The sequence below is a fragment of the Nipponia nippon genome, unplaced genomic scaffold (assembly GCF_047370975.1).
Source record: "Nipponia nippon isolate SJK-2023a ecotype South Korea unplaced genomic scaffold, ASM4737097v1 scaffold_23, whole genome shotgun sequence".
NCBI lineage: Eukaryota > Metazoa > Chordata > Aves > Pelecaniformes > Threskiornithidae > Nipponia > Nipponia nippon.
Genome location: NW_028262340.1, coordinates 57,413 through 81,901, shown reverse-complemented (window position 1 = coordinate 81,901; position 24,489 = coordinate 57,413). Strand labels below are relative to the sequence as shown.

Sequence of the window (24,489 nt, the reverse complement as noted above, 5' to 3'; positions counted from 1 at the left end):
AAGATTCTAGATCTTCACCCTCCCCCCTCGAATGAAACCTTACCAGCAAGGAATGACCCCTGCATCAAGTTCTCCACCTCAGGCTAAGGGTAGTAACTCCAACGTATGTGAAAGCCCTCAGGCTACACTCTTCAAATAGCTGATTTGCACTTAAAACAGACTTTGAGGAACTACAAGTTATTCTAACTTAGCTGATGGACTGTAAAATAGTTCTCTCTTTTGTTTGAAGAATTGCTGTGCTCTAAGTCATGTCTACAGACACTGGCCAAAGAGCTCACGTTGAATTACTCTACTGTTTTGCTATCCTATAGCAACAGCCCATGCGCACAACTTCGATTGCCATAAATAGAAAACAGCTTATCCTTTTCAGAAAGGGACATGTTCAGAACTACCTCGCATTACAGGTGAGAGGACACACGAAAGCGGCAACTGCAGAGCAAGTGACACAGGTTTATTAATCCATGCATCAAGGGCCAATATTAAAGCTTCTGTTTAACGAGGACCACACTAAGCTTTTTCTATAGAAAATAACAATAATTTTTCTATAGAAAATAACAATAATTTTCAGAATGTTTAAGAAAGAACAGAACCTTCCCAATACCTGTACAATTATCCAAACACAGAAAAACAAAGCCTTACCACTTGTTCACATTAATTAACGGTACATTTTTGCAGTATGATTAAAAAAGTATTAATGACATTTACTAGACAATAAATCATAAATACAGTTGTCAAATTAAGTATTATACTATTTCAACAACTTGGTCATTCATTTATAATGTACTTTTTTTTTTTTTAATATTAATGTACCAACTTAAAACTTACAGCACTAGCCTGCCAAGTACCAAAAGAACATCTTCACATTCTGTAGTCAAGTAAGGTCGTGCATTAGCAAAGCTTTGGATGGAGATTCGATATACTTCCAAAAAAGGTAAAATATGTTCCGATGCACCCCGACTGCCAGCATACTGAAGTAGTGTCTGAAAGAAAATGAGTTATCATTAGAAGTTCTCATAACACATTTTTGTCTAAAAACCAAATATCAATAGGCAATATCAAGCATATACAGTGGAAGAATTCTGGAAGTGAAAAATTTTTACACTGAAGGAGATTTAAAAATGGTAGCTTTTCTCCTCAACATAAGCTCTCCCTTTTATTAAAAAATAGTTTCATTTATTTTATTATTTTGATAGAGTTATCAGAATTTCTACTGGGGAGTAAGCTAGATGCAGACGGCAGAAATGTGAACTGTTACTTCAAGAAGTTCTGCACTCGGCTTCTTTTGTACAACTGCCATGGAGACAGAACCACACATGTAACACTGGAATATTTATTACTAGGGAGAATGCAGAAAAATAGGCAAGAAGTTCAATATTAAGAACATTATTCCAGCTGTAGTATTTGAAAGACACATGCATTACCCATACAGCAAACATGAAGCCATTAGAAGGGGACACAAAACACAGATCAGACCATTACGAGTCATGTTTCAAATGCAAAATTGCCCTAGATTCTACTGCTTGGCCACAGCAATCCTATGTTATCCAGGCACAGTACTGAAGAAGCAATGTAAAATCTGGCCAGTTTTAAGAGAAATCAAAATAAGTTTCAAAAATCAGCAGAGGAACAACAGTCGGATCTCCCAACCTTTTTAAGAGTTCACTACACTACCATGCTATTTTCCTACGGGTTATAAAGTAATATAGAGAGCAAACAAGGCACTGAGCTAAGGACACCTTAGCTTTACTGACAGCTTGCTTCATGAGTAACATCTCCGTATGCATGCCCTCCTACAACTCCAGAGCAGTTGTGCTTGTGTTCTTACCAGTTACAATCCCTCTCTCATGTTGCACCCTCCCTAGACCAAACAAGGTACCAATCTTGATTAAGGCCAGCTGTGAAGAAAAAAAAAAACAATGAAAAAAACCCTGTGCTTTGTGGAACCCTTAGGGCCAAGACTGCATGGGAAAAAAGTTCAGAGTGCCCCACCCTACAATTCAAGCCAAATTGTCCTAAGAGGATCATCAGGTCATATCAGGCTTCAAATTACTTCAAGTTGGCACGCTGACACAACCCATTTATTTTAATGCCTGAAACAAACACATGATCATATCACATTATGATTGGAAGGAGGACACTACTGAACAGACCCTACAATGAGCTTATTAAAACCAAGCGCAGTCATTATAATGGCCAGAAACTTCTAAGATGAAGCCTAACTTCCAACACAGCAAGAAATAGGTGGCCAGCTACACACTATTTTGTGGACTATCCGGTGTTATGTCAGTGATCTAAGTATACAATACTAGGCCTAGGGTAAAAAAAAAAAAAAAGCAGACATGCACTGGCACAACCATGTGTGATATTTAACCAAAAAAATTCTATAAAAAATACCATCTAAATCAGTAAAAATCAAGACCATTTTGTAGATTATGATCCTAGAACTCAGTAAAATAACTCCTAGCTGAACGAAAGTTACAAACCCTCCAAAAACCCCCACAATATTAATAAAGACGTAAGGAGGGAGCAGGAAGGGGAGACTGGAAGTTTACAGAAATCATCCTTAAACACAGAACGAAGATCATTAGGAGAAGCAATGAGTGACTAGTAACTAACCAGTGTAAGTGCTTCTGTAACAGATTAATGAAGGATTTGTTAATATAACTCAAATTATATATGGCATTAGAAGCATTAAATTACATTCAAAGGCTGTCAAGCTGTAATCCCTAGAGATACTCAATTGATGACTATCAAAGTCATCTGTTTAGTAAACCCAGCAGCAATGTTATCATTATAGTGACTACAGAAATAGAAGAGCAAACATACAAATCTCTGCACTTTTCTAAGAATGCATCCATTAAAACCAATCTATTTAAAAAGCCAAATTTAGTACTCAATTATTTTGACAGACACTTAGATCATAAACTATCTGGTCTGTGTAAACCATAAAACATAGTAGAATGTTTCCTAAGATTAAATAAACTTACTAGAAAACACTGCACCCTTGCTGGAGTGCTATCCTAGCGTTGAGATCAGTCTTACAGCTACTATTAGCAATTCATTGAGTAGCCATTTATCAGAAACTTCTCCCCAAATAGATGAGCAATGACGGTTTCAGCATATAAGACAAATTCAAGGCAAGAGACTTATTAATAGCTTGAACTTCAAAGATATGTAGTTTTGAACATTATTATGCTACTAGTATTAGCATACTGACAAATAAGCAAAACACAATAACTGTATTACAAGGCTCTTAAAAGCCCTTCTGCTATTTCGCAAACAATATAAGTAGAAGTTTCAGTAGTCCACTACAGACTTTTCCTGGCAGTCTATACACAAGATAAAATTAGACAATTTTTAACTTGTCAGAAATATATAATCTACACGCTTAACAAACAGTCAAGTAACAATTTTATAAGCAACTACCACCTTACAGTCTAATTACCTGAAGAGGGTATTCAAACATTTTAAGACTGGTTAACACACATCCACTTACACTTTATCCTATCCTCCTTCCTTTGGCTCCAATAACGTATCCAACTGGTGTGTAGGGCGAGAAGAGCAGAGGTCACACACATCCACCTACTGCATAACCTACAGACCAGTCCAGGCCCCCAACACTGCACAGATTCTCATGTCCTGCAATGCTGGAATACCTGCTTAGCCGCATTTCTTCTGAAGCATCAATTTTTTGCTCAGAAACAATGTAAACATGTCCAAGTTGCCTGACCTGTTATTACAGCTTTAAGTCTGTTTAAGAAAAAAAACACTTCCACCTCTTCTTAAACATACATGGTCACAATTGGCAGTCCTCAACTGTGGCACCTTTAATAATTTCAGAAAGCCAGCAGGTGCCGGGCATTGGCCGATGGGATGCTGTGATGTCCTACAACCTCTGCTTCACTGATAACCGTTCTTCGTATTTATGACAACGCAACCGCAAACACAGACACACACTGCTCATTCTAGTTGGCTGTTTGGGTACATATTGAGCTCCCTCACAGACATGTTTTTCCCAAGGTGAATATGCAAAGCATTCAATACAAAGTTGCAGAGTCAACCCACTGTTTAGGCTTTACGAGTTTCTTTGTTGTGTTATCCTGGACACCAGTGTTACTCCCCTGCTGAAAAATAGGGATCTTCAAGGAAACCATGTCATCCATTATCACTCCCAGAAGAGCTACTGGAAAGCTGCACATGGCAGCACAAGTTCACATGTAGTAAAACACAGCATCCAGACAGCTCAAAGCATAGGAAAGCTACTGATTTGGTTCCGTTTGCTGTGTCCAAACAGCCTCGGTAACCACAGCAAAACAGCACCTTTCAGGGCCATGCCACAGATGCACACACAGGATGGCAAATCCATCGCTGCCCTAAAACATTTCGGCTACCCTCATCGCAGCTACTTCCCAAGCTCATATTTAAGCTCAGTTAAATTCAGCTTCTCTCTAGGCATGTTCTGCTGCAGCTTAATAAGCTTATGACAAGATACCAGTGGTACCCTCTAAGTCCTTATTACAAAATTAAGTTGAGCTCCTTAAATTTCACTTAGGGGCAGACCTTAAGTTATTTTTTAGTTTTATCACTCAAACTCTGTGCAACATTCACTCACATCCCCAGTCAGCAGGAGAAACCATGCTGTAAAATTACATCCCAACCAGAGTGGTTTGACTGCACAATGACATCACATTCATACTCCACTGAAGTTGCTGCATGACAGACTAGCAACTTCATTTTCTACCGTATCTCTGGGTGTACAGTCATGACAATCAGAAATGTCCCAAACTGATGGCAATCCAAGACAGATCTTTTCATTTTTATCTGTACTATCTCTCACAGTGTTCTAAAACAAGGCTACCATTCAGCAACAGCACAAAGACCGAAAGAGGTCAACATTTTTTGTGGAACAGGGTTTGGGTATTTTGTTTGTTTGCTTTTTTCAGGTAACAGAACTGTCTTCCATCAAACTCCACTGATCAAGTACCGCTAAAGCTTTATCTGTACCAAACTAATCCAGGCAACTGGACCTCTACATATACTGATAATCTCGACAACCTCTACTAAGTGTTATATTTGTTTTGGTATTTTGATGCAATGAATGCCACTGGAAACAATTTTAGCAAAATCTGAAACACTGAGAAAGTCACACACATTATACTGGGCTCCGTATAAACGCAAGGTCACAGATCTTAACAGTATGCTTAACTCGGGACACACATAGCAGTATGTAGCAGCACCAGCATCCTGCAGTTTGAGAAGCAAGTTTTGAAACCTAACAAATAAACTGCTTCTGTTGTTTTGGTAAGTGATGAGCTAAGCATCCTCCCAGAACGGTATGGCAAAGCACACAGCCTGTGGGTGCAAAATGGAAGACCGGTGAAGGGTAATATCATACCAGTAGGATATATAACACACCAGTAGGATTTTTTGTCTCATTTGCCATCCAATTTTGCCATTCATCATTCAAATACAATGGTTGTATCAGCTGAGGGGTGGTTAAACTAGCTCATAGAACAGATTTTTTTAAATTTTTCTTTTTATTTTAGAAACCACAATCTGTTCGGATCCAACAGGGACAGCTCTCCAACCCAGCAACCTAACAACAATGATTCGACCTTAGAGCTCACAGTAAATGGTGCTGTGGGGGAAGCAAAAACTAATTCACCCTTAAAAGAGTTTATTTAAGAATAAGTTATCTCCATCACTGCGACTTTAATCAAGTTCAGCTCTTCTTCTGGAAGTTAGCAGCTCGATTCAGAAATTGCTGGTCCTTAGCCTGAGCTGCATTAAGCAAGTATTCAGACAAGATCACCGGACCACAGAAGCTCATTCAGTGACTGAAGTGAACTGCAGGCCTTCACGGGCCAGCACGCATTGCCCCTTCCACAGCAGATCTCAGGCAAGGCACAACACGCAGTTTTGGTCCGGAGGCAGGGACAGAACAGAAAAGCAGAGATCGAGGAACCGGGCCAAGACCGCACTGAGAAAACGCGGTGCGGCCCGGCCGCCCCAGCGAGCCTCCCCAAGGCTCCCAACTGCCCAGGCCCAACGGCGAGCGGCTCCCTCGGTGCAACAGGCCCGGCCCCCGGCCGGCAGCGGGGCGCCCGCGTCCCCGCTCAGCAGCGGCGCAAGCCGCCGCGAACCCCGCGCCGCACCGCGGCGGCTCCGGCGGAGCGAGCGGAGCCCCCGGAACGGGAGCCCCGTGCCGCCGGCAGCGCTGGGCGCGCACCGCGGCGGGGGAGGCCCGGCCCCGGCCCCGGCCCCGCCGCCCGGCCTGCAGCCCGCGCCGCGGCCCACCCCGCCCGGCCCCTACCTGGCAGAAGCCCCGGCAGTAGGCCCGGGACGAAGCCTCCGACACCTCCTGCTCGCGCAGCTCCGTCTGCAGCTGCCAGAGGCGGGCCCGGAGCGCCGCCACCAGCCGCTGCATCTCGGGCCGCGGAGCCGCCTCGGCCTCAGCGTCCGCCATCTGCGCCCGGCCCCGCTGCGCGTAGGCAAGGATCACGTGACTCGCAGCCGCTGACCTCATCGTCCCGGGACGGCGTCACGTGATGCACACGTGACATGGCGCGCCCGTCGCTCTCCACACCCCCCACTCCCCCGGGGGCTGGGGCAGCGGCGTCACGTGACGCGAAGGGATCCCGCCGCCAGTGCGCCTGCGCGCGGGCCTCCGGCGGGGCGAGGGCGGGGCGGGGACGTCCGCCTCCCGCCGGCTCCCGGCCCCGCCCCGGCCCCGCCCCCGCCCCGCCCCGTGGGGGAAGGTCGCCGAGGGGCCGCGGCGGTGCTGGGCGCGGTGCTGGTCCCCGCGCCGGCACCGATGGGGACCCACGTGTTGTAAAGGCGGTTGCAGAGCAAGATCACCTGAAAGGTAGCGCCGGACACCGGGGAGAGTCAACTTTTTAACTTGGGTTGCATTTATTTTAATCTGTTGTTTAAAGCACGTCGCCGAAAGCAGAACAGCTGCAAACTGAGGAGAGCGCTGGAGGGTCCGACGCCCAGCCAAACACGGGAACCGGGAGAACGGTAAATAGGTTTTACCGAGAGCTTGCAGCATGCCCTGTGAAACAAGACGGTGCGCGCGCGGGTCGGGAAGCTCTGCGGTGCGTTGTCACGGAGCGCCCTGCTCGACAGGTTGACCTGCCAGGGTAAAACCGGGGAGCAAGCCCGGCATTAGAGGTCGTGAAACCTTGCAGGAAGCGATGGGTGCTGGTAAGGCTGCTGTTACCACATCTGACGGCGAAGGGGATCCCTGAAGTCCACCCAGAAGTAGAGGCTGAAATGGTACGCAGTTGCCTGGAGCTCCCAGGCCAGAAATCTGCTGACAGGCATTTTGGCTTCCTTCATTTGTCTTGCGTAGGAAGGCGGGGAGGTGAAGTCCTAGCGCTTTCTGCAGGAAAAAAACCAAACAAACCAGGCCTCACAACCAAAAATCAACAAACAAAACCTTTTCCTTTGGTTTTAGTCTGGCTAGCTCAAAGGCATGCTATTTCCTTTTTTGATTTGAGAATTCAGCTCAAGGAGGCCCCTGGCTTGTTCATGAGCATATGGTTATGGTCTCTATCCTCCAGTGAAATGGGAATCTCTCTTTTCCTTTTCATGCTCTGCCTAATTGGGCATGAACAGCGGAAGGGAAACATGTCTCTGTCCACCTGGTAAGAATTACCTGCTTTTTTCCACCTCAGTCTCTGCAAGACAAATGAGAAAGAGAGAGGATTGGGGAAGTCAGGAAGACCTGGGGTGAACTGAGATGGAACCATTTGTGAAGCTTTCCCTAGTTGCAAGCAAGTTGTATGATTTCGGCTCATAGCTTTGTGGTACAAAGCCAGTGGAGTGCTTAATGTTTGGAGAGGTGGGTGAAAACTAAGATGGGTTAGGAATAGCAAAACTACCCTCCTGCAGATTTAAAGCCAAAGGGAGCCTTAAGAGGTGTCCTGGGAAGGAGAGAAGAGATGTAAAACAAGAGCCTGGAGCTCCTGGGCCACAGATCTGCCCACGAGGTTTTGCACATCCCCATTACTCTCCTACAGGTTAAATGGTTCTGTAGTTTTCCTGTTGGGAGAGGGTGTCTCCTAGGTACCAGTCTGGATTGCATGGTAGGGTGAACAACAGTCTTTAAGTAGGAGAAATCTACTGCTGGGGGGGGGTATTGTTCCCCCTTCAGAATGGACCCTTCCCCCTTTCCAAAATCTGGGAAAGTCCCCTGCTTGCACAAGACATTATATGGGGCCATGGATATAAGGAAAAGGTTTTTACCCATGAGGACGGTCAAGCAGTGGAGTAGGGTGCCAAAAAAACTTGTGCAGTCTCTGCTCTTAGAGGTGTCCAAGACAAGACTGGGTAAAGCTCTGAGCAGCCTTGCCTGACCTCATAGCTGACCTTGGTTTGAGTAGGAAGTTGGACTAGAAACCTCCTGGGGTCCCTTCCAACTGGAATTATTCTGTCATTCTACTGACATTTTGTAGTTTGGTACAGAGTCCTGGGCCAGCAGCACAAGAAGGTGAGTGCATGGCCAAAGAGGTTGTCCTCCCCTCTGAGCTTGCTGATGTCCTGCTGTCCTTCCTCTCAGTTGGAAGGGGCAAGGGACATCTACCAGGTCTGCACTGTCAATGCCAACACCTCTTCTGGCATCAGGGGGAGGCCAGAATGGACTCCTCATGGCAGATCCACAAAGTCGACAAAGAGCGACCAGGTCATCAAATCAGTTGGTAGAGCTGGCTGGCTTGTGATGGCCTCTAGGTCCCCTGGGGAATGTTAGTCCTTGGTTTCTCTCTCACACCATGCTCAGGAGAGAACCACGGCAGCCTGCCAGGCACACTGGGCCTAGCACATCTGACTCTCTCTGTTAACTGTAGGCCACCATAGCCTGCTGCCAGGCCCTCCGTATGCCGGCAGCTCCCCTGCCCATCACCCCTGGGCGCTGGGGGAGAGTGGCCAACTGTGTGATCCTGCAGGACATCCGTTACATGGAGCAGCTGCAGCGAAGAGCCAACCTGAGAACCAGTACGTACAACTCTCAGCCTTCTCTGTTTCCCAGCAGCAGAAAGGAGGGAGGAGCGTCGATCCTTGTAGAAAGGCCTCTTTTCCATCCCTCCTCTGAGGTGTTTTTAACCTTCTCCCCTCTCCCCAGGTCTTGATTCTGCTCTCCTGTTGAAGTGAGGCTGGGGCAGAGGGAGGCCTCTGCATTTCATCCTCCAGCAGCAGGACCGAGCAGTGAAGACACGCAGAGAGGAGAAAGTGGGGATCTGAGTACACCTGGAGGTGAATAGCAGACATTGCATTGAGGGCGGTGGGGGATGATACTGGCGTGCTTATATGTATGTCAGTATATATAACAGAGATAAATGCGTTTTATGTGTGTTTGTACACCTTCATACGTATGTGTTAGTTATACATGTTTAAATGCGTACGTATGTATGGATAGATAAAATATATGTTTGCACTTCTATATGTGTATGAGAGCCATAGAAGTAGCTGCAAGATAAACCTTTCCCTTTACCCTGGAGAAACATAAAAGGCACTTAGTCCTTAATCTATGTTCTGTCCCACAGGTGGTACCTGGGATTTAACAACTCCTTGCCACTGGTTGCCAGCTAAAGTCCAACCTTTTTGTTTACGTGTACCGTTTATAATACAGCTACATATATATATACATAAAAAAGTTTCATTGGTTGTTTTTTTTACTGAGAGATAATGCAACTAATTATAAATTTTAAACATTCACTGAAAGAAAATGATATCAAAATAAAATGTGGCTTTATTGGCCACCTTTTCTACAAGTCTGCCACAGAAACTTTAACAGGTCTGGGGGGGAGTGGGCACTGTAGAGGGAGCAGGGCACAGGGCCAGTCCTGTGAGTCAAATCAAGGGACCCCCACTCAACCCTCGCTCATCCAAAGGAGACACCGATCTGTAAGTCTAACCAAGAGGCCCAAACACCCTCCATTCCTATTCTTGCTCTGCTAAAAGCAGCCTACTCACATGTGTATTACAGGCAAGAGGTGGTGGCAAGAAAAACCTGTATGAATTTAGAGACTTTTTTAGAATTATGCTCACTTTATCTTCAGGCTCTTATGCCACAATTAGAATTTCAGTTCTTTGCTTCTATCATCAATCATGGATATAGAGCTTCAAAAAGCAACAGTTTGCAGTACTGGAACCTTCGCTGTGGGAGAAATTGCTGGACGTGGCAATTTCCGAGCTGGACTCTGGCTGTAATGAGGGCGGGGGAGAAAGAGACTATTGGGACCTTTAGGGGCTTGGCAAGCTCAGAGCTGTCATCTTTATGGGGCTGTGAATGGGGTTCCCAGGATGCTTGAGGACCAGTAACAGCTTTTGGTCCTGGCACCTTTGGGGTGGTAGGAATCCCTGGATGTTCGCAATTTCTGAGCTGGGCTCTGGCTATAATGGAGGTGGAGGAGGAAAAGAGTTTTGGGACGTTTAGGGGCTAAACAAGTACTCAGCCGTCATGTTTGTGGGGCTGTGATTGGGGTTCCAAGGATGCTTGAGGACCAGCAACAGCTTTCAGTCCTGGCACCTTTGGTGTGGGAGAAATCACTGGACATTTGCAATTTCCGAGCTGGGCTCTGCCTGCAATGAGGGCAGGGTAGAAAAAGAGTGTTGGGACCTTCAGGGGGCTTGGCAAGCACAGAGCCCTTGTGTTTATGGGGCTGTGAATGAGGTTCCAAGTATGGAAGAGTGTAGTAAAGATAAGGGCTGGCGACCGGAAGATCACGTGCTGTACGGAAAGAGTTAAGGGTCGACCCTCCCTTGTCTCCGCCCCTTATAACATGACACACCTACTGCTGGGGGTATAAAGCCCGGGTCGGCTGGAGATCTAGTGGGATAACCTTGATGTGTAGTGTTTGCTACACAGTGGTGACCCCGACGTGATCAGGCAACAGCGATGGAGCTCGCGGAACTCATAAAGGTACTAAAGTCGGTAACGACAAGGGTGCTCAAGCGGGGGTTTGCGGCAAGGCGGCGCCGACCTGCTGCACGTGGTGTGCTGATGGGGCAGGAATCTCCTGGGAACGAAAAGCCAACAAGTTTAGTTTCGGAGGGGACACAGGCTGGCTGGGAAGGAGTGGCCTGTGGGACACAGACGGAACCGTTGTTACTGGGGGCTGAGCCAACGGAGGAAGGGGAGGTGCAGGGAGACTATGGTGCAGCGGGAACAAAGGGAGTCGGGAAAGGTGTTCCCGATACAAGTGGGGAGTTTAGAGCGGCCGCCCACGGAACCTTCGGCACCTCCTGCACCGGCGGATCTGCCACTTCCTCAGTACCCCTGGGGCGAGTTGCAACAATGTGTGGAAAGGGAGCTGACTGATAGGTTGCTGGATTGGGTCCCGGGGGCTGATGTGGGATCCCAGCAGTATCGTGAACTACGTGAAGGAAGATGGCGGGAAGGACAAAAAGAAGGCAAAACACCTGAGGACGCCCCATTGTATCCCAGTGATCGACGAGTGCTGGACACACAGAGAGCGGAGCGCAGGACATCGAGGGGGGGTGGTAGGGCTCCCCCGGCACTGCCAGTGATACCTGAGCCACCAGAGGGAACCCCTATCCCTGGGGCAATGGGAAATCAAACTGGTATTCCCTCACAGTGGAGGGAGCCTGTACACGATTACCCCATGAGCTCTGATAGCAGTGAGGGCGAAGGGGGTGACGAGGGATCCTCGATTGTTGCTCATCCGCCCCCGCTTCCAAGACGGACTAACGAGGTTTCAAGGGAACTCGAGGCATTGATCAGCCGATTGAGAGGGGTGGTGGCAAATGCGGAAAGTCTTATGCCAGGGGGAATGCCGAAAGAGAGGGCAAATGGGACGGATTGGCAGATGATTGCAAAAAATTGTGTCTTGGAAGGAGTGCGATTCCAGGCCCCTCCGATTCAAGCATTTCCTATCCGAGCAGCCCCAGGTGGAGGATATGAGTGGCAACCGTTAGATGCAAAGTTGGTGAAAGAATTGGTCACAACGGTGAAAAGTCATGGATTAAATTCCCCAGAGACCCAAGTCCTATTAGACTGTGTTTTTGCAACGCCACTTGCACCTTTTGATATCATTCAGTTGATGCGGGCCGTATTGACCCCCTCGATGATGGTATTGTTTAGGGAGGAGTGGGAGGAATCGGTGCACCCAAGTTGTTATTGAGGCGCAACAGGCCAACCATCCCATGGCAGGAGTGACTTTAGAGCAGCTGATGGGTGAAGGGCAGTTCGCAACTCCTCAGGCACAGGCTCAGCGAATGCGGGGGCGCGATTTTGCTGCATCTTCGAAAGCTGCCCAGGAAGCAATACGCATCATCGCAGCTCTTGATAAAAGAGCCTCCATGGGTCCAAATACGGCAATCGTTAAGTGAGCCCTTCACAAAGTTTTTAGACCGGCTGCAAGCGGCGCTCCAGGTTGCTCGACTTCCTGAGCAGGCTAAGGAGGCAATATTGCTTGACTGTGCACGTACGCAAGCAAACCCACAAACTGCAGTGTTGCTAAGACAGTTACCCATAGGGACCACGCTTTCACAGATGATTCGTTATGTGCTGGAACAGGAACAGGCGCAAAGTATGCAACCGGTAGTGGCCGCAGTCCATGCGGCCTGCCGCGGCGCACGACTTATGTGCCATAGGTGTGGGGGGCAAGGACACATGGCGCGACAATGCCCTTCAAAAATAAACACCCCCGGAACAGGGGAAGGAAAGAGAGACCTACGATGCTGGCGCTGTGGGCGACTAGGCCACAGAGCTCGACAGTGCAAATCGGGGAGTCAGCAAAGGAGACCGGGCTGGGGAAACGAGAAGAGGGGATGGCTGAGGGCCGTGCCATCCCCACCTGCCCCAGTGATCAGCTCAACAGGCCCGACGACAGCAGCGCAATGTATGGCACAGGGAGTCTCTCCTTCCCCGGGACCAGCACAGTCGCCTGCGGTCCCAATGATGCAATATCCAACTCAGCTGCCTTGGGGAGATGGGAGCGCGCAATAGAGGAGGCTGGGGATAGAGCCTCGCCGTATGTGGCACTCACCCTAAACATGACCACACGACCAGAAGTAGATATTATAGTTACCCCATGGCTCCCAGCGTTGGGGGGAACACCACGCCTCGTGTTAAGAGCCCTTTTAGATACAGGAGCGGATGTTACAGTAATCCCATCACATCTATGGCCAGATGATTGGCCACTCGAACCGAGAGGTTCGCTGCAAGGCGTGGGAGGCATGCAGACCTCGCATCAAAGCAGGAACCCAATGCAAATTATGTTGAAGGATCCGGAATCTGGACAAGCTAGGGTAGCATGGTGTAACCCTGTCATTGCTGAGTTACCCATTGTCATCTTGGGACGATGTTGTTTGCAGAAGATGAATATAGTGCTGCGTACAAATTTATCATAATGGCCACTGCCTGTGTCCGCCCATTAAAACTCACCTGGTTGACAGATAAACCAGTGTGGGTAGAGCAGTGGCCATTGACAGAGGAAAAGAGGGCGGCTGTTCGACAATTGGTACAACGAGAACTTGACGCAGGACACATCGAACCCTCTACAAGTCCCTGGAACACCCCCATTTTCGTGATAAAGAAAAAAATCGGGAGCGTGGCGACTGCTACATGATCTACGCGCAGTTAATGCATGTATACAAGACATGGGTCCGCTACAAGCGGGCCTTCCTTCTCCGGCCATGATTCCACCTGACTATCAAATAGTGGTTATAGATATTAGAGATTGCTTTTTTAGTGTTCCCTTGCATGAAGAAGATAGAGTACGCTTTGCCTTTACTGTTCCTGAGCCTAACAATCAACACCCGTGCGCCAGATATCAATGGAAGGTGTTACCCCAGGGCATGAAAAACTCACCAGTCTTGTGTCAAATTGCTGTAGCTGCTGCGATACGCCCTATTCGAGAAAATTTCCCTACGGTCATCATTTTCCATTACATGGATGACGTGTTATTGGCGTCCAACCAAGAGGAGTTACTGGAAAAGGCACGCGTGCAGCTGATAGTCAGTTTGGAGCGACATGGGTTACACATTGAGCCTCGGAAAACACAGGTAGGGCGTGCAGTAAAGTATTTAGGTACTCAACTGAGGCCACGAAGCGTGACAGCACAATCATTTGAAATTCGGACTACAGTGACAACACTCCATGAGGCACAAAAATTAATTGGACAACTATTGTGGCTTAGAAACTTTATTCCAATATCTGAGGCAGAAATGACTACCTTATATCAACTCCTGAAAGGAGGAGATTCCCCCTAGCTCCAAGGACTCTTTCAAGAAACCATCAGGAGATTCTTAGGACAATTATGGAGCGAGCCCAGCATTGGGGTCTTGCTCGATTTACACCTGAACAACCAGTCACTGCCCTGATTTACATGACCGATACCGCTGGCCATGGTTTACTAATTCAAAATAATGGTGAAAAAGGCTGGCCTTTTGCTTGGTTGTATCAAGGCAAACCAAAGACGGCTTTAATTTCCTTGGCCAACATTATTATCCCAGCTTATTCTCCGCTGTCGGAGGCAAACTCAACACTTAACAGGGAAGGACCCGGAGGTCATCGCATTGCCCTGTTCTTTGGCACAGTGGGAGTTGGTACTTCCACAAGTGGGGCTCCTGCAAGCGGCGATAGCTGAATTTACGGGTCGTATTGAAGGTCTAAGACCACACCCCTGTGGGGAGATAATCCAGGTACTCCATTTTTGCCAGCTAGTGCCATAGTTGAACAACCCACCGGAGGCCGCACAGTTTTTACCGACACGTCATCGATTACTGGGAAAGCTGTCGTTACATGGCAGGAGGATGGTCAGTGGACCCACATTAGTTATCAAGATCAAGGGCAATCCGTGCAGTATCTTGAGGCCAAAGCGGTATGGATGGCTCTCACTCAATGGCCCGAAGAGGCCTTGGATCTAATCACAGACTCTTGCTATGTATATAAGTTACTGAAGAAGTGCCGATGGGCACTTGGGGCAACGTCAGAGATTGCCGGAATGTTGCTCACCGCACTGCAAATGAGAACCGCTCCTGTCTGTCCTATCCATGTTAATAGTCATAGTTCCATACCGAGTTTTCTTTCTGCTGGGAATGAAATAGCGGACAGCTTAGCAAAGAGCGTACTGGCGGTTGAAGAAACTTCTAACCTAAGGCGAGCTTTCCGCCTGCATGAGCTCCTCCACTGTGGAGCTCGCGGTTTAGCTAGGCTCGCTGGCATTACGTTGCAAGATGCTCGCTCTGTGATTGCTGCTTGTCCTGTGTGTTCCAAAGGTCCCCTCTGGGAGGCAGGGGTAAACCCTCGAGGGTTGCAGCCCAACCAAATATGGCAGTCTGATGTTACGATTTATGAACCCTTTAATCCACGTAAGTATCTGCATGTCACAGTTGATACCTGCAGTGGAGTTATTTTAGCGACTATGCATGCTAAACAAAATGCTCTCGCAGTTATTTTACATTGGCAGGACTGTATGGCGCAACTTGGCATCCCACAAAAAATTAAAACAGATAATGGAGCGGCATATGTCAGCAAGAAGACAAAGGACTTTTGCGCGCGCTGGGATATTCAGTTGAGTCATGGCATTCCCTATAACAGTACGGGCCAAAGCATTGTAGAACGCGCGCACCGCACATTAAAAGAGTTACTCGACCGACTTAGGGAGGGGGAAAAGATAAGCCCAGGAACAGGGGTTCCCCTCCCCTTGACCCTCCCTTATTTCGGGCACAGCGTCTGTTGACGACGGCACTAATTACCTTAAATCATACCATTCGAGGGAACACCTATAAAACCCAGACTGCAACCCAGGCACATTTCCGGCTCGATGAGAACGAAGGGCCTTACCCTTTGGTTCAAGTACGGGACCTGCAAACCCGTGAATGGGGGGCCCTTATTCCCTCCGTTGCTTGGGACGTGGGTATGCGTGTGTGCAAACCGAGAAAGGGACGCTAGAATGGGTACCCAGTCGAAATATTCGACCGTATAGACATTAATCAATCTATTGAGTCTTATCTTGACAGGTTACCATTTCCCTATGCATCCTGATGGTGTGGGGGAGTAATGAGGGAGCCGCGACGAACTACTGGCTGGACTGGGCAAAATCTATGAACGTAACGGATGCGTGCCTGTATAAGTCTTACCATATATCGATTATTTTACACGCAGCTTCCCCAGCAAGATCCAGAACTACTGGAGCTAAGGGAGGGGGAAATGTAGTAAAGATAAGGGCTGGCGACCGGAAGATCACGTGCTGTACGGAAAGAGTTAAGGGTCGACCCTCCCTTGTCTCCGCCCCTTATAACATGACACACCTACTGCTGGGGGTATAAAGCCCGGGTCGGCTGGAGATCTAGTGGGATAACCTTGATGTGTAGTGTTTGCTACAGAAGAGGATGAGCAACAGCTTACAATCCTGGCACCTTTGGTATGGGAGAAATAGGTGGAAGTTTGCAATTTTGGAGCTGGCTCTGGCTGTAATGAGGAAGGTAGAGAGACTCTCTAGGTGGTGCAATACCCACGCTTTACGAGCCCAACCTGGAGGCAGTCTTCTAGAACTGCGCTAGTAAGGATTGGCTCAAAGGGCCTAAGTCTTTCCCTTGGCCTTCTGGCTCTGTTTCTGTTCATACAGCCCAGGATGCCCTTGGCCACCTTTGATTACAGGGCGTGCTGCTGGCCAATGTGCCATTCACAGTCCACCAGGCCCCCAGGGCCTTTTCCACAGAGCTGCTCCAAAGCCAGGCAGTGCCCAGCCTGTGTCGCTCTGATTTCATAGTCTACTGCAGGGGCAGGGCTTTGCACTTCTCCCCCCTGAAATTGCTAAGGTTCCTCTCAGTCCATTCCTCTCACCGGTCTACCTCCCCAGGGCTGGCAGCTTTCACCCGAAGGCTATCATCTGCAAACTTGAGGAGTGTGCCCTCCATCACCTCTTTAAGGCCACTGATAAAGAAATTAAACAGGACAGGTCTCCAGATGGACCCATGACAGGTCTCCATGATGGACCATACTGCTCTCATTATTCTGTTCTAGTTAGAGTATGACCCAGTAGTCGCAAGCCTCTGAGCCCAAGCGTCCATCCGGTGTTTTACCCGCCTAGTTATCCAGGGATGCTGAACATAACTTGTTAACCTGGATGCGCGAACATTGTTGGGGATGCTATTGAAAGGCTTGCTGAAGACAAAGTAAAAGACATCTTTTCACTTCATCTCCACAGCCTTTCAGAGATGATACGGAGCAGCCCCACTATGACTTTGGCCTGCTCTCTTAGCCCCTTTGGCTGCAGCCCCTCTAGTCCCACTGACTCTAAGAGCTTCAGTTAAATACAGTACCCCTGACTTGCTCCTCACCCACTGCTGCTTAGTCTTCTTCTCCTTACATCCTGCCTTGGGGCACAAAGGCCTGGGAGACCCTGCTCACGGAGACTGAGAAAAGCAAGATTTTCAGGATGGCCAACTTACCTGCACCTCCTCTAACTCTATCATCTGCTCGACTCAGCAGCAGGCTCACGTTTTCCTTTTTTATCTCTTTACTGTTAATGAAGCAGTAGCAGCTCATCATGCTGCCCATACCCTCGCTTGCCAGCGTCTCCTCTAGGGAAGTCAGGGACATGACTGACACTCGGCTGCACCCTACGACCCTCCAAGGCGCAGAGAGAGAGAGAAAAACCCCGAACCTCAAGAAATAATACACCTAAAAATCTCTCTCCTAAATAAAACATAAGCGCTAACAATGGTCACTGGGGAGGGGAGCAGTCAGCTAAGTCCCACAAGATGCAGCGTGGGCACTGGCCTGCGCAGCCTCCCTCATGGGCCACTGCCGCTCCTCTGAGGGGCTGGTCTGACAAGTGAGAAAATGGCGGCGGAGGAGGGCAGTGCGCTTGTGCGGCACCACACGGCACGCTTGCAGCTGTAGACCCCTGCTCTGCAGCAGGCCAGGGCATCACCCCTTGTGGCTGTGGGCGAGTGTGGTGCCCCAGGGCATGCTGGGAGATGTAGCCCAGGGCAAACAGCCTTCCAGCAGGAATGCCAGGGGCCTCCAGCCTGGGGTGAGCAGGCAGCACAGTCAGTCTTTCCCTTGTTCCCAGTAAGAGCTACATCCCCTCAGGCCTTGGCGTGGCCCTGGCATGGCCCCCCTGTCTCTAGGAAAGAAAGGTCAACTCTCCATTGGTGTAGCCGCAAAAGGAGATTTATTGCCATAAGTAACCCTGGCCCGCGGTGGTCCACAGTTGCAGATGATCTTGTTTGCCTCTGGCCTCAGGCAATGGAAATCTGCAGTGACACAGGAGGAGCGATGAGGAGCTGGCCTTGCTGGGTGCTCCCCTCCTGCTCCGAGGCAGGCCTTTTGCTGCCAGTCCTCTGACCTCCCTGACCCTACCTGAAAGTACGAGCCTCATTCCTGCTGCTGCCAAGAGCTGCTAAGGCCTGTTGCTTTTTCCAGGATGTCTCCTAAGGCATGGGACAAAGAGGCAAATGTCAGGGCACTGCCCCACAGCCCTGGCTTGTGGCCCTCCCCTACACCTGGGACATGCTTGGGGAGCCAGAGGGGAGGGCTAGAAAGATCAGAACTTTACATCCTGGCCCTGTGTCCATGTGGTTCCCCTCTGCAGGGACACGAGGTGAAGCGGTCTCCTGGGTTGCAGTCCCAAGTGTGTCATGAAAACAGGTGATGCAGGAAGGAGAGAGACCCAGGTCAGAGCCCAAAGGGAAACCCAGCAAGCTTCTGTTACTGCACAGGTGGGAATTCTTTTACCTGCTTTTGTGCCCTTTTGTCCAAGACTTGGACAAAACCATACGTTACTGCCAAGCTTTTTCGTTGTTGGACTCAATCTGTCAGCCAGGGAACCAGGGAGAAGGCTGTGCATTGAGTGTCAAATCTGGGCAAGTAAGGGGCGTCACTTGTTTTTGGAAACCATGTGAGCTAACAGAGGATTGCACGGGCACTTGCGGAGCCGGAGCCTTCCCCATGATTGCCCTGACTTGCGGTCAGCAGCCTCAGCTGCGCTGCTGGACCTCAATGCTCCTGTTTTTCAGGTGGTTGAACTCTGCAGTGGCTCATGCTACAGGACAGCTGCCTGCTTATGTCTTGGGCAAGGCCTGAGTAGAAGCCTGCGTTGCAGGAGCACTGGGTCTGTGGAGCTTGAACCTCTGGACATGAAGCAGCTGTAGAAATCTCCCAATTGTCACTGCAATGCCTCTGTCTATCTAGACTTTGTACTAGTCTTTCTACCCTCCTTAACATAGCCAGAGCCTAGCTCCAATACTGCAAATGTCCATCGATTTCTTCCACACCAAAGGTGTCAGAACTGAAAGCTGTTGCTGGTCCTCAAGTATCCTTGGAACCCCATTCACAGCCCCACAAACACTGGCGCTCTCTGTGTAGCCTGCCAAAGTTCCCTAGAGTCTCTTTCCCTGCCCCACTCATTACAGCCTGTCATGGTATCAGCTGGGATAGAGTTACTTTTCTTCCTAGTAGCTGGTGTAGCGCTGTGTTTTGGATTTTGTATGAGAATAATGTTGATGATAACACACTGATGTTTTAGTTGTTGCTAAGTGGTGCTTACAGCAGTCAAGAACTTTTAGCTTCCCATGCTCTGCCCGGTGCACAAGAAGCTGGGAGAGAGCTCAGCCAGGACAGCTGACCCAAACTGGCCAAAGGGCTATTCCATACCATATGATGTCATGCTCAGTATAGAAACTGGGGGGAGTTGGCTGGGGGGCAACAATCGCTTCTTGGGGATGTGCTGGGCATCAGTCAGTGGGTGGTGAGCAATTGTATAGTGTATCACTTGCTTTGTATATTATTATTGTATATTATTACTACTATTATTATTATTATTATTACTACTACTACTACTACTACTATTACTATTATTCTACTTTATTTTACCTAGATTATTAAACTGTTCTTACCTCAACCGATGAATTTTCTCACTTTCCCCCTTCCAATTCTCTCCCCCATCCCATCGGGGCAGCGGGGCAGTGAGCGAGCAGCTGTGTGGTGCTTAGGTGCTGGCTGGGCTTAAACCATGACAGTCCTTTTTGTCGCCCAATGTGAGGCTTGAAATGTTTGAGCTAATAACAGACTAAGCAGAGTGTATTAAGGAATTTGTATCTGTTAACAGTTGCCTGTCATAATTTTGATTCATCTTTTCTTGGTATTAGTCTACTTGATCTGCACCTTGCTCTTGCTTTTGCAGTACATGTTAAAGACTGGTCTTGTTTTTGTAGTTTGCTATGCTCTGAAGTGATGTTTTGCTTTGGAGACTTATTATTAAAACACTGACCTTGAGCGTGATCTGGTATTTGGGTTCTGTAGTGAAGTGTACTTCGCGTACCACCTCATGGAGACAATTAGCATTTATATCTCTTCCTCCGAGAAGTTTTTTATTGAGGAAATACAGAATGGAACCTTCGCTGCCTTCTTCTATGACGTTTCCACCTTCATTACAACAACTTTTCAGTATCTTGAACATCCTTGGTAGTTAAGATATATCTATTGGTAGTTCTTGGGAATACTGTTTTGGTTTTGTCTAAGGTTAATAAGCAGTTTAAGAATATCATCCAGAGATCTGCCCCATGGCTGGATAGTTATGAGTGGCAGGGTATGTGGGAGAGCATGGGCAAATGCCCAGGACAGTGGGCCCCTCCAGTATTTTGCAATGTGCTGGGGCCTGGCCCATGCCTACCCAGCCCTATTAAACACTATTCAGAACCCTCAAGGGGAAGAGAAGGTCTCTGGATCTGACGACAAAACGACAGGCGCTGCGGCTATGCCAGCCCTGGCAACAGGTGCTGTGGCTACGCCAGCCCCGGTATCAGGCACTGCAGCTACACCAGCCCCTGCAACAGGCACTGTGGCTATGCCAGAGAACCAACCCATGCCAGTATCAGTCGCCCCTATACAGAAGACAAAAATACACAAGAAAATCAATTTGTTTAGTAAGGGCTGATGATGAACCAGGGCCATCATGAGAACAGGAGGAGGAAGAGGCAGAACCCACAAATGAGATGGTAACCTCCCGATCCCTTGTCTCTGACTGAACTGCGAGCTATGCGAAAAGATTTCAGTCGTCGTCCAGGTGAGCACATCATCACCTGGCTACTCCGATGCTGGGATAGCCTGGAATTAGAGGGTAGGGAAGCCAAGCAGCTGGTATCCCTTTCTAGGGAAGGGCGCATTGACAAAGCAACTGGAAAAGGGGCACAAGCCTTCAGCCTCTGGAGGTGACTCCTGTCAGGTGTGAAGGAAAGGTATCTCTTCAAGGAAGATGTTCTACGTCACCCAGGCAAGTGGACCACCATGGAGAGAGGTATCCAGTACGTGAGGGAATTAGCCGTGCTGGAGGTGATTTATAATGACCTGGACAATGAGCAGTTATCCAGAGATCCAGATGAAGTCCAGTGCACACAACCCATGTGGCGGAAGTTTGTACGGAGCACACAATCATCATACACAAACTCTGACAATAATGACCTGGAAAGATGAAGAGGGACCAATGGTGGACGAAATGGCTGGCCAACTCCGACAACACGAAGAAGGTCTCTTTTCCTCCCTATGGGCCTGCATCACGGCTGTGGAGAAACTGTCTGATGTGATAGGTGAGAAATTATCCCGGGAGTTCCAGCGATTCAAAGAGGACATGTCCTACTCCTCACCTGTACGGACCACTATCTCAGCCATTAGGAGTAAGAGTCCCTCTGTTCAAAAGAGAAGATAAAGTGGATACATACCACAGGCCACCCTGTGGCCTTATCTGCGTGACCACAGAGAGGACATGAGGAAGTGGGATGGAAAATCTAGCTCAACCCTAGAGGCACGGGTACGTGAGTTGCAAGGAAAAACAACTACAATAGGTGGTTCTTCCACGAAAATTGCTGCTCCAGTTTCCAGTGAGCAGTTCCCCAGACAGAGTAGAAGGTCTGATTTTGCTTCTGATGTTAATAAAGGGACTTTTGATTCGCATTTACAAGAAGTGAGTAACGAATGCTATGACCAGGACTAGAGGGGTCCTGCCTCCAACCAGGTGGAGGAAAGGGACAACCCGGTGTACTGGACTGTGTGGATTTGATGGCCTGGCACATCAGACCCACAGGAGTATAAGGCTTTAGTAGACACCAGTGCACAGTGCACCCTCATGCCATCAGGCTATAAAGGGGCAGAACCCATCTGTATTTCTGGAGTGACAGGGGGATCCCAGCAGCTGACTGTATTGGAGGCTGAAGTAAGCTTAACCGGGAAGGAGTGGCAGAAGCACCTCATTGTGATTGGCCCAGGGGCTCTGTGCATCCTTGGCATAGACTACTTCAGGACAGGGTATTTCAAAGACCCAAAATGGTACTGGTGGGCTTTTGGTATAGCTGCCTTGGAGACAGAGGAAATGAAACAGCTGTCTACCCTGCCTGGTCTCTCGAAGGACCCTTCTATTGTGGGGCTGCTGAGGGTCAAAGAACAACAGGTGCCAATCGCTATCACAGTGGTGCACCGGTGGCAATATCGCACCAACCAAGATTCCCTGATTCCCATCCATAAGTTGATTCATCAACTGGAGAGTGAAGGAGTGATCAACAAGACTCGCTCACCTTTTAACAGTCCCATATGGCCAGTGCAAAAGTCTAATGGAGAGCGGAAACTAACAGTAGACTATTGGGGCCTGAACGAAGTCACACCGCTGCTGGGTGCTGCTGTGCCAGACATGTTAGAACTTCAATACGAATTGGAGTCAAAGGCAGCCAAGTGGTGTGCCACCATTGACATCGCTAATGCATTTTTCTCAGTCCCTTTGGCAGCAGAGTGCAGGCCACAGTTTGCTTTCACTTGGAGGGGCGTCCAGTACACCTGGAATCGACTGCCCCAGGGGTGGGAACACAGCCCCACCACTTGCCATGGACTGATCTAGACTGCAGAGCAACTGGCAGCGCAGAGGCAAACCCATCTGTGCTGCCGCACTGTGGCAAGATATTGCTGCCCAGATAGAGAACCTGGTTGTAAAAGTACGTCATGTAGATGCTCATGTACCCAAGAGTCGGGCCACTGAAGAACACCAAAAGAATCAGCAGGTGGATCAGGCTGCTAAGAGGGAAGTAGCTCAGGTGGATCTGGACTTGCAACAGAAGGGTGAATTATTTCTAGCTCGGTGGGACCATGACACCTCAGGCCATCAAGGAAGAGATGCAACATATAGATGGGCTCGTGCTTGAGGGGTAGACTTGATCGTGGACGCTATTGCACAGGTTATCCGTGAATGTGAAACATGCGCTGCAATCAAGCAAGCTAAGCGGTTCAAGCCTCTCTGGTATGGAGGACGATGGCTGAAATATAAATATGGGGAGGCCTGGCAGGTTGTTTGTATCACACTCCCACAAACCCGCTAAGGCAAGTACCATGTGCTTACAATGGTGGAAGCAACCACCGGATGGCTGGAAACATATCCCATGCCCCATGCCACCACCCGAAACACTATCCTGGGCCTTGAAAAGCAAGTCCTATGGCGACATGGCACCCCAGAAAGAATTGAGTCAGACAATGGCACTCATTTCCGAAAAAACCTCATAGACACCTGGACCAAAGAGCATGGCATTGAGTGGTATATCACATCCCCTATCATGCACTAGCCTCTGGGAAAACTGAACGATACAATGGACTGTTCAAGACTACACTGAAAGCAATGGGTGGTGGGACATTCAAACATTGGGATACACATTTAGCAAAGGCCACCTGGTTAGTCAACACTAGGGGATCTGCAAATGGAGCTGGCCCTGCCCAATCAAACTTTTACGTACTGTAGAGGGGGATAAAGTCCCTGTAGTGCACATTAAAAATATGATGGGGAAGACAGGCTGGGTTACTACTGCCTCAGGCAAAGGTAAACCCATTCATGGGATTGCTTTTGCTCAAGGGCCTGGGTGTACTTGGTGGGTGATGTGGAAGGACAGGGAAGTCCAATGTGTACCTCAAGGGGATTTGATTTTGGGTGAAAATAGCAAATGAACTGAATTCTATAATGTTAGTTGCTATATAATACTGTATGTCATCACTGCAATGATCTCTATGTGCCTTACTGACAGTATACAGTAAGAATCACCAAAATTAATGAAGAATGAACTTTGAGGAAACCAAGCAAAGTGCAGCAGTGATGGAACCAGAACTAGCTCAAGCATGCAACAATCCAAAACCACACAACATCTTTCCTGACCTGAAAGACTGTTATGACGGATGAAGCCCAAAGACATGGACTAAAGGAACTCAACAAATGTTTTGGAGGGATAGCTATAGACTAAGGAAATGATATCTATGTGTGCGTATATATATACATAAATACATATCAAAAGACTGAAAACGAGGTCAACAAGCGGACAGCTGGAATTTGAGGAGAACGACCACCAAGGGCCCCCGAAAGAAGCCCCAGAATCAAACAGCGCATGCTCCGGTGGGAGGGGAAAGATGTTAATGATTTCTGGGAAATAATTGCAATATCAGTGACTTTCCTCGGAAAATTAAGGAGTATGTGCGTTTTAAGTTTGATA

The 24,489-nt window shown here is 48.4% G+C and overlaps 1 protein-coding gene and 1 long non-coding RNA gene across 21 annotated transcripts in view; one reads left to right on the top strand and one right to left on the bottom strand.

Moving 5' to 3' along the window:
• Nucleotides 1-6,526, bottom strand: part of RLF (RLF zinc finger) — a 51,924-nt gene extending 45,398 nt beyond the window's left edge. For 7 of the 19 annotated variants that reach the window (XR_015705446.1, XR_015705449.1, XM_087760765.1 and 4 more), the window contains exons 1-2: nucleotides 6,314-6,521; nucleotides 826-980 (exon numbers count right to left, since the gene is read on the bottom strand). Coding sequence is in view for 11 of the 19 variants with exons in the window: in XM_087760765.1 (XP_087616891.1) it covers nucleotides 826-980; nucleotides 6,314-6,466 (308 nt within the window). In the remaining 8 variants the exon portion in view is untranslated. Of the gene's footprint in view, nucleotides 1-825; nucleotides 981-1,825; nucleotides 1,896-6,313 lie in introns of all 19 variants that reach the window. The other 12 variants (XR_015705447.1, XM_087760769.1, XM_087760771.1 and 9 more) reach the window with 7 other exon arrangements.
• A 131-nt stretch (nucleotides 6,527-6,657) lies between these two features.
• On the top strand, nucleotides 6,658-11,027 carry LOC148055336 (uncharacterized). 2 transcript variants are annotated; one of them, XR_015705493.1, is made up of 5 exons: nucleotides 6,658-7,278; nucleotides 7,621-8,494; nucleotides 8,850-8,997; nucleotides 9,125-9,255; nucleotides 9,546-11,027. It is a non-coding gene; the product is annotated as an uncharacterized LOC148055336 (long non-coding RNA). The 2 variants fall into 2 exon arrangements; XR_015705492.1 differs by lacking the exons at nucleotides 7,621-8,494; nucleotides 8,850-8,997 and having other exon boundaries at nucleotides 6,667-7,020.
• Nucleotides 11,028-24,489: the final 13,462 nt, after the last annotated feature.